Source organism: Symphalangus syndactylus, chromosome 22, assembly GCF_028878055.3.
Source record: "Symphalangus syndactylus isolate Jambi chromosome 22, NHGRI_mSymSyn1-v2.1_pri, whole genome shotgun sequence".
NCBI classification, from domain to species: Eukaryota; Metazoa; Chordata; class Mammalia; order Primates; family Hylobatidae; genus Symphalangus; species Symphalangus syndactylus.
Genome location: NC_072444.2, coordinates 10,183,373 through 10,198,552, shown reverse-complemented (window position 1 = coordinate 10,198,552; position 15,180 = coordinate 10,183,373). Strand labels below are relative to the sequence as shown.

At 58.4% G+C, this 15,180-nt stretch overlaps 1 protein-coding gene across 9 annotated transcripts in view; it reads right to left on the bottom strand.

Annotated features, from left to right (window-relative positions):
• The window catches only part of AHDC1 (AT-hook DNA binding motif containing 1), a 73,476-nt gene that overhangs the window by 14,394 nt on the left and 43,902 nt on the right, over nt 1–15,180 (bottom strand). For 5 of the 9 annotated variants that reach the window (XR_010118873.1, XM_063631372.1, XM_063631371.1 and 2 more), the window contains 5 exons: nt 12,901–13,053; nt 12,501–12,725; nt 7,302–7,413; nt 7,120–7,157; nt 1,493–6,421 (listed from right to left, as the gene is read on the bottom strand). Coding sequence is in view for 8 of the 9 variants with exons in the window: in XM_063631372.1 (XP_063487442.1) it covers nt 1,536–6,347 (4,812 nt within the window). In the remaining variant the exon portion in view is untranslated. Of the gene's footprint in view, nt 1–1,492; nt 6,422–7,119; nt 7,158–7,301; nt 7,533–12,500; nt 12,726–12,900; nt 13,054–15,180 lie in introns of all 9 variants that reach the window. The other 4 variants (XM_063631374.1, XM_063631370.1, XM_063631373.1 and 1 more) reach the window with 3 other exon arrangements.

Below are 15,180 nucleotides of genomic sequence, written 5' to 3'. Positions count from 1 at the left end.
TCGTCTCTGCCATGCAGAGCTGCGAGAGCCTAAGGGATTATCAAAATAAATTTCCTTGAAAAGATGGGGAAACTGAGGCCCAGAGAGGGGCAAAAGCTTGGTCAAGGGCATGTGGCAAGTTGGTGGCCAATCTGGGAATGGTCCCCTCCCAGAGGCCTCCTGACTCCTGCATGCTGCCCTTTGTCACCTTCAGGCACCAGGGGAGCTGGGGTCTGGCAGAGAGGGGGCAACAAGTTTCCACTGACGTGACTTCAGGACCCTGAGTCACCCTGGCCTTGAATGACCTCCCAGAGCACGGATGGGACTTTCCAGGAGCCCAGCTACTCCTCCAGGAAGAGAAACTCCCAGGAAGCTTCAGTGGCAGCAGAGGTGAAGGGTGAGGGGCGCAGGCATGCCCCCAGCCTGCCCCACCACCAACCACCACATCTGGGCCAATTTTGTGACAGATCTGTTGTCCAAAAGTGGGGCCAGTGGCGGCTGTATGTCTGGAGCAGGCTGTTCTTCAAGAAGATGGCTCCTTCAACCTTGTTCCCTTTGATCATTTTGGGGGCATTTTCTGTCTTTTATTTTCCCTTTTTAAAACACCAAATCTTGAGAATACTAAAACTGACTCCAACTAATGAGGTCACAGTACCTGATAAAAACAGTATCAAAACATTTAACACTCGAACTGAACTCTCAGAAAAGCCTGTGGCTTCAGGAAAGGGACTGGCTTTTCTGGGGTCAAAATACCTTTGCCCGAAGATAGCCTCACTGGCTGCAGGTCTGCAGGGACAGTGGGACCCCAGCACCCCTTCTCCACTTCTGGGTCCCTACCCCACATGTTCCTGGCCACACCTAGCCTATCTCAGACCAAGGATGTTGGAAAATAGCCTTTGGGGGTACCTTGGGAGGCCAAGAGAGGACACTTTGGGCCATCCTGTGAAGCCCTTGCAGAGTGTGTGACCACGCCATACTGGCCACTCTTGGCCTGGCCCTCACCAGTCTGCCTCTTAGAATCAGTGAAGCTCCCAGGGAAATGGGGGTGTCAGCAGGGCTGGTCCTCTGGATAGGCCCTGGGTAGACGACCGTCCAACCTGCTTCTCCCTTCACCTGTCTCACAGAGGGCGATATAAATGCCCACCCTTATCAGTGTATTTCCTGGGAAATACTCACTTCCTGCCCAAGACATAGCATGAACAAAGAATTGAAAGCTTAATGAACCAAACTACAGGGCCCCATCCAGTGCACAGTCCTCTGGCCATTTCCATTCACAAGACCCTCTGAACGTCCAAGCTCCCTGCTGAGTTCCCAGCCCAAGCACCCCATCTCCTCCTGAGACTGTCCACAACAGCGAATCCTGAATCCCTACACCCTGCTCTCAGTCCCCAGCCCTGCCCTTAAATCCTGCATCTGCTTCCTGCACTCCATACCTCTGTCCTTGCCTAAAAGCTCTGATGTCCTCTCCCCGCCCCCAGGCCTCTGCCCACCGCGCCCACATCCCCAGACTCACCCAGGAACAAAACCTCGCGGTCCAGTCGGCACTTCAGTTGGCACTACAGGGACGTGACGGTGAATGTGTCCTCGGGGTGAGGTTCCGCCATGGGCCCCAGGAAGCCGCTCTTGGGGCCCCCACCCAGGCCAGGATGCGCCTGGGGCATAAAGCCTGGGTACCTGTAGGCGGTGTCCTGCAGGGGCAGCAGCGAGTCCCTCGGCACGGGGGACAGGGTCAAGTCACTAAGGAGTGGGCAGCCATAGCCAGCAGCGGCTGCAGCAGGGCCACGGGGTGGGCCAGGGGGCCGGGCCATTTCCAGTGGCTCCTTGTCGGCCTTGGGCGTGGCTGGTGGGCTAGCCAGGTGAGGGGCACTGAGGCACGCGGCCTCCGTCCTGCCCAGGAAGTCAGCCAGCAGCCCTGTACCCACCTTGCCTTCATAGGGCGGGCTGCGGGCAGCTGAGCCTGGAGGGTACCAATATGCTGTGCCCTTGCAGCTGGGGGAATCGTAGTGGGGCTGGCCCAGCGGCAGGTCCCGGCAGCTCAGGTGGGCCTGGGCTGCAGCTGCGTGGCCCAGGCTGGCCCCCTGGAGCCCATGCTTGAGGGGCTCGCAGGCAGCCAGCTTTGTGGGCGGTGGCCGCAGCTCTTCCTTGAAGCCCAGTGTAGGCGAGCAGGTGGGCGAGTATGCCTTCTGCAGGCCGGCGTCAAACACCGTGGGCGGGTGGGCCAGCGGTGGGAAATGCTTGCCATCAAGCTCGGGAGCACCCAGGCTGGGTGAGTCGCAGTGGAAGCCTTGGCCAAAGGTGCCATCGGAAGGTGTGGACGGGTTCATGGAGTAGGGTCCTATGAAGTCACAGGGGTCTCGCTCTCCCACGCTGAAGGCCCTCGACTGTGAGGGCAGTGGTGACATGCTGCTGTCCCCGCTATAGTAGTCCAGGCCGAGGTCAGGACTGTCCTGGAACAGTGGGTTGACTGGCTGTGGCTTGGGGATGAACTTGGCTTTGGCCGCTGCGCCACCCCGCTCCTTCTTGGCTGAGCAGGCCCCACCGCCCCGTCCACCTCGCGGCTGCCGGGGCCCGGTGCTCCGTTTGGATGGGTAGCCTGAGGCAGCGGCAGAGGCGGACGTCGGGAAGCCCAGATGTGAGGCCTCAAACAGGTCCACCTTCTTCCGCCGTCCACGGCCCGGCTTGGAGCTACTCTGAAAGAGGACACTCTGATTCCAGTTGTAGCCGGGGGCAGATGACGCCTCGTTCCAGTCCATCATCAGTTTCTCCAGGCTGGACAGGCTCGACTGGCCCTCACTACTTGAGGCCTCGCTGTTGGCACGCCGAAACCCCCCGCCACCGACCGGCTGATTGAACTGGGTGCTGTCGGAGGACGACTCGGAGAAGGTCTCTGACACAGCCGTCTGCTGCTTCACCTTCTGCGGTGTGTAGTTGGAGATGTCCAGGATCACGTTGGGCTCGCTGACGTGGCAGTCAAAACTGGGATTGTAGAGCTGACTAAAGGCCTCTGAGGCCCAGTCCAGGCCTCCATAGCCCTGCCGGAAAGGCCACTGAGAAGCCCCCGCAAACTGCCGACAGTTCTCGGGCGAGGGCTGGAAGGAGGAGGAGGAGGAGGAGGCGGCAGAGGCTGCAGAGGTGGCAGAGGCTGTGGTGCCCTTGGGCACCATGTAGCCACCGGGCGAGACTGTGCTGGCCCGGCTGTCACAGCGCAGGGGCGTGGGGGCTGAACCAGAGAAGGGGGCCCCCTCAGAGCTGTTGAAGAAGGAGGCCTTGCTTGGTGGCAGGCAGGGGCCCCCGGTAGGCGGTGGGGCATAGCCGGCGCTGTGGGCGCTACTGGGTGAGGCAGGCAGGCTGTTGCCGCTGCCATAGGCGAAGCTGCAGTCCTTGCTGTTAGCGCAGTCCTGGCCTGTAAAGGGCTTAGCTGGGGCGAATACACTTTGTCCAGTCCCATAGCCGCCGTACTGGGGCAGGTAGGTGTTGGCAGGCGGGTGGGTGGTAGGTGAGCGGGCCACGGCTGAGGGCAGGGGAGCCAGCTTGGGGAAGGTCTCGGCCGCCCGGCAGTCTGAAGTGGCTGGAGTTAGCCCATAGCTCGCTGCCCGTCCTGGTGGGAAGGTCTGGCGTGTGGACAGGACAGGCTGGAAGGAGGGGTCCGTCCCAGCCCCGCCGCTACCCACTGCCACTGGGCTGGCCTTGGCTCCCCGGCTAGGGAAGGTGGCCAGGCCCCGCTGGGCAGGCAGGGCGCTGGTGGGTGGCCCTGCATAGGTGCCTGATGCCTTCCGGGACTCTGGGCGAGAGGCTGAGAGGGCAAAGTCCAAGAGATCGGAGGAGTCATCCGAATCGAGCAGCGAGCGAAAGTAGCCGGTGAAGAGGTTTTGGCGCTCCTGGCTGAGCTCGGTCTGGCCTGAGGGTGCGCCCGTGCTGTAGTAGCTGCCACGGCCTGAGGCTCCACTCTCCAGCCCAGTGGAGGCAAAGGCCCGGGCCTCGGTCCCCTGAAACCCACAGTTTCGGCCAGCTTGCCCGCCTGGGTGCCCATGGTGAGGGGCCCAGCCACCACCCTTATCCCCGGCCCACTCAGCACCTGCCTCCCCAAAGCCTGGGCCACTGGGCACCTGCTCTGGGAACAGAGTCCCATTCTTCCGGGACCGTCTCTTGCGCTTTGGCTTCCCAGTCACAGCGTCTACCTCCCCCCGGCCCCGTTTGCGTGGGTGCCCCAACTCGGTAAGGCCAGGGCCCCCGACCCCAGCGGCTGCCACGGCCACCACCTTCTTTTTCTTGCCAATGCCCTCAAAGAAGTCACTGAAGGAGCATCGGGCTGACTTGGCCGCATGGCCCCCACCCCGGCCACCAAAACCGCCTGCTTTGCCCCCACGCCGCCGGAAGCCCTGCACGCGATGCAGGAAGTGGGAGATGCTCTGGGTGTCGGGGGCCTGGTGCACTGACTCCGGCTCACTGGGTGTCCAGCAGCGGGGCGGTGAGCACCGTCCAGCACACTGGCTCTGGCGGTTCAGGAAGGCCAGCTTGGCCAGGACGTCTGAGTACTCGGCCTTGCTGTCGTTGGCGTCTGCTGCATAGGATGGCTGGGGAGATGCCAGCTTCTGCTTCCGCCGCCGTCGTTTCTTCACCTCTGGCATGGCCATGGTGGCTGCTGCCACGGTGGCTGCCTCAGCCGCCACCACAGCTGGCTCCTTGGGCTTGCCGGGACCCAGCAGCAGGTTCTTAGGAGGGCGGCCGCGCTTACGCTTGAGAATAATGGGCATCTCACCGGGCGGGAAGACCACTACCACGTTCCGCCCATTGTTCTTCATCTTCAGCAGCGGGGTGGGCTCAGCCGACACGCGCAGGCCCAGCTCCTTGCCCTCCACGCTCAGGCTGCTGCTCAAGGAAGACACTTTGTATGTGGTCTTGTTCCGCCGCCCCAGCGATACGGGGATCTTGGCCATCTTCACCACCATGCGCCGCACGCCCCGGCACTTGCCTTTGCGGGTGGAGACCACTGGGGTCTGGGAAGATTCCGGCTTCAACTCTGGGACTGAGACCGGGCCTGGGCCTGGCAGGGCAGGGGGTGGAGGAGGCGGTGGTGGTGGGGGTTCGGCCAGGGCGGCCACCAGCCCCGTGGGCATAGGCAGGGGCAGTAGGCGGCCCTCGGGTCCGGCGTCTGCCTTGCGCCCCCGTCCGGCTTTCCGCCGGCGACACAGGATCTTTGGCCTATCAGTGCGCCGCAAGGCGTACTTGGGGTGACCCTCAGGCCCAGGGGGCCCGTGCGGTGAGCACAAGTCCAGGCGCAAGGGCTCGGCCAGTGGGCAGTGCCCCAGGGGCTGCTGGGGCTCCAGACGGCGACCTGGGACGTCAAGCAGCTTGGGCAGGGGGTCGAGTGCCTGGGGGTCAAGCAGCTGCGACTCCAAGGAGTCAGGCAGGGTGTCCAGGGCCTGGAGAGCCAGGCCCGGCAGCCCCAGAGGATCAGCAAGAGGTTGCAGGGGTGGCAGCTCCAGAGCTTCCCCGAGCGGCTCCAGTGCCTGCGGGTCCAGGAAGCGGGGCTGGGGGTCCAGGAGCTGAGGCTCTGGCTCAGGCGATGGTGGCTCGAGGGCCTGGGCCTCTAGCAGCTGGGCCTCTGGGCAAGTGAGGGAGGCCAGCTCACTAAGGATGTCGGCGTCAGCAAGTTCTGAGTAATCAGTGCTGTCTGGCTCAGGCTCTGGGGGCAGACCCGTGGCCGCAGCCGTGGCTCCGGGACTATGGCCTTGGCCAGGCTGGGGACTGTCCCTAGGCTCAGGCTCAGGCTCGTAGAGGGGGTGGCTGGGCCGCTCCGACTTGGCGTGTGGGGTGGCCCGCTCCTCAGGGCTACGGATGCTGTTGGCCAAACTGGGTGAGGAGAAGAAGCTGTACTGTAGGTCGCCGGGTGGCGGTGCAGGCGGGCGGCTCAGTCGGAGCCCACCACAGTCCAGGTGTACACCACTGTGCTGCAGGTCCTGCGAGAGGCGTGTCAGGTCCTTCATGATGTCAATCAGCTGCACCACTGGTCGCAGGTTCACCCGCCCGTTGTCCCAGCAGCGTCGGGAGCTGCTGCCGTCTCCGGCCGGTGTGGGGCAGCGGGCCTGTGAGACAGGACGGGCTGCCCGTGGGGGCAGCGGGTCGTCCCCCTTGGCAAGGACTGGTGGGCGTCGGGTGCTGGGGTCCCGGCGTGGGGGCGGGCGTGGGTTCTCGGAGAAGGCGTGGGTGGAGAAGGCCTTGTCGGGTGGGCTGGCAGGGGGCCGGGTGGGAAGCAGGGGCCGGGGGGTGGGGGGGCCGCCGGGGTAGTACTTGGGTTCCCGGAGGTAGTCAGGAGAGCTGCACACGGCACTGGAAGTCACCACCAGGCCCTGGGGCTTCACACGCATCCTGACCTTGTCCTCCGCAGGCCGCCGGGCGGGGCCGGGGCTGACATGAGGGTGCGAGAAGCCGGGACCAGGACCTGCCAGGCAGGAAGAGCAGGAGGTCCCTTACCGAACACCTACATCCTCATCAGCTTCCCATATCCTCAATGAGCTCCTGGACCCCTCCCTCCTGAGGTCTCATCTCCTTACCAAGCTCCCCTCCCCACCCCAAGCCCAATCCCCTTGCTGACTCCCAGCCTTTCTCAAACCACCATGTGTATAGCGAGCCCTCATGGGCCCAGTTTCACTCTTGTTTTTTTTGGAAGAGACTCTCACTCTGTCGCCTAGGCTAGAGTGAAGCAGCGTGATCTCAGCTCACTGCAACCTCCGCCTCCCGGTGCGAGCGATTCTCAGGTGTCAGCCTCCCAAGTACCTGGGATTACAGGCATGCGCCACCACACCTGGCTCATTTTTGTATTTTAGTAGAGATGGGGTTTCACCAAGTTGGCCAGGCTGGTCTCAAGCTCCTGACCTCAGATGATCCACCTGCCTCGGCCTCCCAAAGTACTGGGATTACAGGCATGAGCCACCATGCCTGGCCCAGTTTCACTTATTGACAGCTCATCCCGTTGGGGAATCTGGCTATGCACTCAGGAAGAACAGGACCCCTGCCTTTGAGAAGGAAGCACATCAGCAGGGTGATCAACCTTAAGGAGAAGGCCAGGAAGTTCTAACGAGGGCACGGTCTCCCTCCTTCTTACCCCCAAAGGGCTCTAGGAGAACCCCCACCACTCACCCTCGGCTCTGTCGCCTGGGCTGTCACACTGGAGATCTCTGTGGGCAACAAGACGGGCAACAGATCTGAATTCCCCAAATGGTCTGGTGGCCACAGCTCAACCCCTGCCCGCCGGCCCGGCCTCCTCCAGGTACCACCCCCGGTTCCCTCAGCGCTCTGTCCAGCGCAGACACCCGGCTGACCTGGAAGAGAGAGGGCCCCCGTGCCTGGGGGCTCTGCCAGTCGCTGGCTGTCAGCTGGGGGTGCTGTGGAGCAACTTCGGCCTGAGCCCAGGCCTCGGGGCGTGGACAGCGCCTGGAAAGGACCATCGCAGCTCAGGTTTAGTGAGCACCTACTGCGCGCCAGGTACTGGGCTGGAAGCTGTCCAGGCATCGTTTCATTTAATTCTTCATACCAATCCTGTGAGGTAGGGGCTATTAATAACCCCATTTTGCAGATGAAGAAATGGAGGCTCAGAGACGAAAGTAACATCATTCATTCATACACTCATTAGTTATAAAGTACCTACTTTGGACAAGGACTGGACAGACAGACACTGATCAGATCATTATAAATGATTAATTACTAGGGGGATAAGAGCTGCAAAGAAAAAGTGAAGATGCCTGAGGTCAGAGCAACCACACTGGGAGTCAACAATAAAAGCCCATAGTTTGGGAACATTTTCTGTTGCCAAACACTGGGCCAAGCACTTGATATAGATTATCTCATCAAATTCCCCAGACAAACATGAGATCAATATGATTATCCTCCCCAGTCTTACAGAAACCATCTCCTGGAAGATGGTAAACACCGTAAAAGCAAGGATATCTGTCCTGTTCACCGCTATATGGTATTTCCCAACACTCAGAACAGCACATGGCCTACAGCAGCGTTTAAAAAGAACAGCTGTTTGGCCAGGCACAGGGGCTCACACCTGTAATCCCAGCACTTTGGGAGGCTGAGGCAGGAGGATCGCTTGAGTCCAGGAGTTCGAGACCAGCCTGGGCAACACAGTGTGACCCCCGTCCCTACAAAAATTTAAAAATTAGCTGGGCACGGTGGTGCACACCTGTAGTCCCAGCTACTCAAGAGGCTGAGGTGGGAGGATCACTTGAGTCTGGGAGGTTGAGGCTGGCTGCTCTGAGCTATGATCGTGCCATTGTTCTCCAGCCTGGGCAGCAGAGTGAGATCCTTTCTCCAAAACATTAAATTAAAAAAGTTTGTTGAATGAATGAACACACACAAATGAGGTACGCAGAGCAATCGACCCTGCCTTTTCCCTTGAGGCTTTCTTCTTCTCCAGACCCAAGAAGGATGCTGAGGGAGGGACCTAAGAATGTGAAAAGGGACATTCTCTGATCCTTCTTCCACCTTCATCAGAAAAACTCTGCTGCTCCATCCTACCCCTGGCCTTGTCCTGGCCCCTGCTACATCCTCTCAGAGCCCTATGTATTTCACCTTCATAGTATTTATCGCAACTATAATCAATTACTTGTGTGACTGGCTGTTTAGTGTGTCCCCCACAAGAGTGTGGGCTCTTCAGGAGCAGGGATCACGTCTGTCTTGTTTATCGCTGTATCGCCTGACCCTAGGGCCTGGGCTATGAATGCTACATAAATATTTACCGACTGACTCCCTGAGCTGGTCAGGGCAGAGCTGGGATTTAGATCCAGGCATGTCTGACTCCCAAAGAAGCCTGAGGACTCAGGGCCATGGTTGATCCCAGGAGCTGGGATCTCAGGGAGCAGGGAGCTGAATGGACTCCAACACTGTGAGGGTCTTAAAGACCGACCTTGATCACTGCCTAATGTTTGGCTCTGACCTAGTACTGGATCCCTGGGACCTATGTGCCACAGAACCATGTAGATTCTACCCACCTACCAGTGCTGTCACCCCACAGGAAGACTGCAGAGCTGACTCGCAGACAGGATAAAGTAGAAAGAGACACTTCTCGGCTCCCCTTTGGTGGATGGCGATTTGCAATCTACAAAGCACCTACACATCTATGACCCACTGAATCCTCACAGCAGCCTGGGAGGCATGATTTATTATCCCCATGTTACAGGGGAAACTGGCTCAGAATGGATGTGTAACTTGCCTGAAGTCACACAGCTGCTAAGTGGCAGGATTTCTAATTCTGCCTTAAGTCCAAAGCCTCCTTCCACTCCCAGCTCCTGTAACAATACTTCAGCCACTTCTGAAAATGCTCCTTCTAGCGCCGTGGTCTAATTTAAGGCTGGGAGGAACCTTAAAATTATCTAACCCATTGGCTTCCAAAGCCTGGGCCTGGGGGAGCTGTGTAACATTCCAGATACCCAGGCCCTAGTCCAGGGGAATGTGACTCATAGATGTGAAGGGACATCTGGGAATCTGTATTTTTAACCAGCTACCCCAGTGGGGACACTTTCTAGTGCCATCTCATGCCCCTCCCATTTTACAGATGAGGAAACTGAGACCTGAAGAGGGAAAGAGACTTTGTCCGAGGTCACAAAATGGCACAAGAAGGGGCCCTTTGGTTGCCCACCCAGGTGGAACATCCCTCTATCCACTGTTCCTTCTCTCTCTGCAGGTTCCAGGACTCAGCTTCTCCTCGTTGTCCCACCTACTGGTCCCACCTACTTTGCTCTCTCCCAGGCCTGGCTGTGGACCTGGCCCCTCCCGGGTCAGGATCTCTCTAGTCCAAGAACTTGGAGCACTGTTGCCCTCGCAGGGAGGACAGTGGGTGACACCCTCACAAACGAGAAAAGGGGCTCAGACTCTGGAACCTCCAAGTCCAATTTCCAACAGTATGGTTGCACCGTGCCTCCTGGCACCCGCTTGCAGATGCCCACCAGAAGCCCCCTCCCTCCCTCCATTACTGAGGGTCAGGCTGGCCGAGCCTTCCCCGCTCTGGAGACCTCCCAGCTGGGGCCTGAGGGTGTGATCTTGGCAGAAGAGAAAAACCTCCTCTCCGGTGGTGGCTTCTGTTCAACCCACCCGTGAAGACCTCTGGGCACGTCCTCCTGCCAAGCCTCCTGAGGCTGGCCACTGCTCTCTTTTGCAGCCTCCAGGATCTGAGGGAAGCAGCTGGCTCCCCTCCTCACCACACCCCGGCGGCCATTCTCTTGGACCCCTCCCAAGGGTACCACCTAGCCCTGGTCTGTGGACAAAGTCAAAGGGGTACTTCTGTCTGCCTGTCTGCTGTTGGGTCAGTGTGTCTGAGCTTGCCCATAGGGACACCAGCTGGTTGGGAGGGGGCTGGGGGCTCCAACCTGCTGTGCACAGTGCCGGGAAGCGCCAGCCCACATCCTTGAGTCCCCAGCCCCACCCTCCCCGGCTGTGGCTGTGACCACCCCACCCCTTCCCCAGCCCTCCTTCCCCTCCCCCACCCACTGCCTCCCCAGGGGAGCCAGGCTGCCAGCCCCAGCTCTCACTTCCGGCCTCATGACCCTCTCTGCAGCTTGCACACTCCTCCTCCCCCACCATTTCCCTCCCAGCCTGGTTTGAAGGCCCTGGGATGTCCTCAAATGGAAAACACTGCATCAAAGGGGCCATTACTGCTGCTCTGAGACCTTCCCATCACCTCCCTTTTCCTCCAGGAGCCTTATCTCTCAGGATCTGCCCCTCAGGGACTAGTCATCACCCCTCTCCACCCCTACCTGCCCACACAGTAACACCTGAAGATCTTTCAACCTGATCTCAGGCACAATATCATAATACAAACAACAATGATGGCAATAATAATGACAGCTGTCACTCATTTGGCATCATTTAAATAGAGGCACAGAGAGGTTAAGTTATGCCCTTAAGGACAAACAGCCATCTCATTCAATTAAGCTGGTGTCTGAATTTAGGTTGAGCTTCTGTAAATCAAACTTCTTTGGTGTCCAGAGATTCAGCCCCCTCCCTTGTAGCCTCCTACAACGGTCCTAGTCCCAACCATCAGTTCTAATTTTTGACTTCTAATCTATCCTCCTCTCAGCTTCTAGTCACCACCTCCCACCAACAGCCATCCAACTAGATGCACTACTCTACCTCGCCACTAGGTGTCCCCTTGGAGCCACTGATGCCCCCAAGGGGAGCTGGCCCTGCCCCGCCTCCTGGGGCCATCAGGGCCCCCCCACAGCACAGCACTGCACACCCCACCCCACCCTACCCCCAGCCACACAGAGCTCCTTTGTGCAACCCTCACCCACCCCCTTCCTCCCTGGAGCGGGGCACCTGGCAAGCAGGTCTGCCCCAGAACCGCCCCCTGCCAGCCCCCTGCCCTGGGTGCCAGGTGTGCGGGCACCACCGCCAGCTCTGGCTGGACCCGAGGGTCACCCTGCCGGCGGCCCTCCCTTCCTCCCTCCGAGGTCACCCAGGGACTAAGCTTCCCGCCCTGCTCCGCCCCCCTCCCCTCCTGCCCTTGGCCCTTCCAGACTCCCGTCCTTGTCTTTCCTTCTGTCTCCCGGAGGACTCCCCTCCTCCAGCCCCACTAGGCCCTCCCTGCAGCCTCTCACCCCCGCCCACCTCCTTCCCCAGAGAGCTCCTTGTTCCACCCCCCCTCCCCGCCCAGGTCTGAAGAACTCCTCCTCCTGGAAAGTTGCTGCTGGAAAGGAAGTGACTTCAGCGATTTGGCCACAAGGCTGGGCACTGCTGAGCCCAGCTCAGCTCAAGGCTTGCCCAACCCACCTCCAAAGCACAAATGGAGCCACATGTGCACATCACTCCCACTGTGCACCCAGAACCCTGAGCACACACTTAGCCAGTGTACACAGATCCCTGTGTGCGCACACCATACCATCACAGTGTATTCAGATCTTGTCTATACACACATCTCTCCCGTGTACACTAGCACCCTTGCACACACGCCATCCAGTGTGGCACACACAGTATCCCCACGCCTGCCCAGTACACACCTGGAATCCTGCATATTCATACTTCCATGTACCACATACACAGCCCTTGAACACTCCCCAGCCCAGTCCACTTATGCAACTCTTGTATATTACCCCATGTGCATGGAAGGACAGAGCCCTCCACACACACCTGCTTGCACACAAGCTTGAGTGCCCTATACATTTACATTCGGATACACACAGCCTCGCATCCTCCCACAGCTGTACCTCCCCACCCTTACAATCCCAGGAGACTCCACCCCCAGACCTCAGGCCCCAGGAATGCTCCTTTGGAAGTTGGGTGGGGTCCCCAGGCAGGCTCAGCTCTAGGGAGCTTCCTGGAGCCGCAGGCTTCATGTGTCAGTTCAGGGAGTTGCCTCTGCAGGACAGGGCGGCTTCACCTGGCTCTGCAGTTCCTGAGCCTGGGTGGGCTAACCTGGGCCAGGAGGAGGGAGGTGGGTCCTGCCACTGCCCCCGCCCCCTCCCTGTCCTGCAAGGGCACCTTAGCATACCTGGGCTACCCAGGCCCTCCCAGCACCTCACCTTGGCCTCCCAGTTCTCTGCTTCCACAGACTCCGGTAGAGAGGTGTCCTGGGGGGTCAGCAGCTGCACACATCAGGCACTCTGGTTTCCACCTCTGCCCTGAGTCCTGGTCATTGTCACAACCCCTTTCTCCTCCCAGTTCTCTCAGGTCATCAAGGCGCAGGGAAGAGTCCTCAGGCTAGGAGGTAGGACTCACTGTATATCCATGAGCCTCAGTTCCCCTTTCTGGATAATGGGGAGTTTGAGTAAATGTTGGGTTAATATGTTTTGATTCTGTAAAGAAGCTCTTTTTGACCTAAGCTGGGAGGGGATCCCTGTTGGGACTGGGAGGCAACTTCCCCTGATCCCCACTTCCTGGGGGTGGCCCAGGCCCAAGCCTGACTTCCCTGCACACTGTTACCTGAGCAGGCTGCGCAGATAGGCCGGGCTCAGCAGGAAAGGCCTGTCTTCATCAGCATCTCCAGGGTGGTCTCTGCAACGGCCCTCTGCACACGCTCAGCTGGGTGGGCTCTGGGGTCCAGGCCGATGGGTTGACAATCAGGCAAGCTCCCATCTGTGGAAGCAAACACAGCACCACAGAGCTAAGCATGGACACAGCGTAAGCCAGCCAGACAGCAGGGTGCAGAGGGACACTGAGCCAGGAAGCTCTCCTACATGGAGTCCCATCCACCTCCAACCTCATCGCATTATCCCACCAGGGAACTGTGAGACTCTTTTTTTTAAAAAAAAAAAAAAAAAAAAAAAAAAAAAAAAGAGAGACAGGGCCTCATCTCATTTTGTGGCCCAGGTTGGAGTGCAGTGGCATGATCATAGCTCACTGCCACCTTGAATTCCTAGAATCAAGTGATCCTCCCACCTCAGCCTCCCGAGTAGCTGGGGCTACAGGTGTGCACCACCATGCCTGGCTTTTTTTTTTTTTTTTTTAATTTTTTTGTAAGGACAGGGTCTCACCATCTTGCCCAGGCTGGTCTCGAACTCCTGGGCTCAAGCAATCCTCCAGCCTCAGCCTCCCAAAGTGCTGGGATTGCAGGTGTGAGCCACTGCGCCAGCCAAACCTGTTTCTTGAAACCCCAGGCTCCTACTGAGAAGCAATGTTTTTGCACATCTATGTACACACATGCATATACACGCACATATACCATAGTGGAAGGAACCTGGCCTCTGGGAGTCAGGCAGTCCTCGGCTCAACCTTCATAACTGTGTGACTCTGGGCAAGTCAGTTAATTTTTCTGGCTCTCAGTTTTCTCATCTATAAAATGGGAAAAGTGCGATCTTATGAATGGGGAGGAACATCTGGGGAAACTATAATGCATAGCGGTTATTGATAATGCGGGTATGAGAGGTGCTGTTCAGAGTGATGGTGGATGCGAATCTCCACAAGGGTGTATATGCAGCTGGCGTTTACCCATCTCCATCAGTAACTAGTTATGTCTCTTGTTTTCTTTAATAACCACGGCCCTCCTCACCACCCCCCTGCTTCCTGCCCATTTGTCCGCCTCCTTGAGGTCTGTACTGGAACCCAGAGGGGGTCTGGGAACCAGGCCTCACGGATGCTTACAGGTTCTGGTTGCCTGGGAGTTTGTATGTGTGTGATCGAGATTCTGCCTGTGCAAATGCGTATCTGTCAAGGCTCAGCTGTCTGGGTAAATATACCTGTATGTGGGTTCCTGGGTCTATTTAGCCTGTTCGTGTGCTTCTCTGTATTTCTGTATGTCCGTGTGGGTACATGTGGGCTTAAGCGTGTCCATGTGTGGGATCACGTGTTTGCTCAGTTGTGGCTGCTGTGGTCAGCTGTGTGTGTGTATGTGTGATGCCAGGTTAAGTGTGTGCCTGGATTTGGTGTCTTCAGTCATACATGTGGGTATGTGCATTTTTCACATTTCTTTCTATTCGTTTGTGTGTGTGTGTGTGTGAGTCTAGCTAAGCCTGTTTGTATGTGTGTGAGGACACAGGGGTGCATGTGTGCCTGTGTGTAGCCAGGTGAGCCCAGGGGTGGCTAGGTGTGAGCATGCCTGGGTGTGCACACGCTCTGCCTGGCTCTCTGCATCTCGCTGTGTCAGGAGCCAAACCGGCTCCTGCCTGTCTCAGAGCTCTCTGGATGTGTGTTTGGCGGGGGGTGGGGGCGTGCGGCTGATCCTCTGCTGTCCCTGCAGGTTTCCAATCTCGAGGCCTGTGACTGCAGGCACTGGTGTCACTGTGGATCAGTGTTGCCTCCCTCCCACCTCTGCCTTTCTCTGGGTTTTCAGGGTCATGGTGTGGCAGTATGACTGGCCACACTGTCCCTGTGGGTCTCTTTCACCATGGGTCAGTATGTGCTCCTGTGTGTGTCCATGCATGTGTGGATTTGTGTGACCTTACTGTGTGTCTGTGTACCACGGTGTGTCTCTGTGTATGTCAGTGGGTCCTTGTGCTATGTCATTGTATGTTTGTGCCAGTATGGCCGTGTGTCAGCGTCAACACGTGTGAGCAGGTCTGTGTGTCATGGTGTGTCAGCACCACGGTGCCCCAGTGTTTGTGTGGTAGCTTTGTGAAGGGCTCAGTGTGTGAGTGCGTGTGCGCATGCATGTGAGACACCCTTTGTGAGACGGTGTGTGTGTGTCTGTGTCACTGTGTTTGTGTGTGCCTGCTTCCCTCTTCCCTCCCTCTCCCTCCCTTCCTCTCTCTCTCTCTCTCTCTCTCT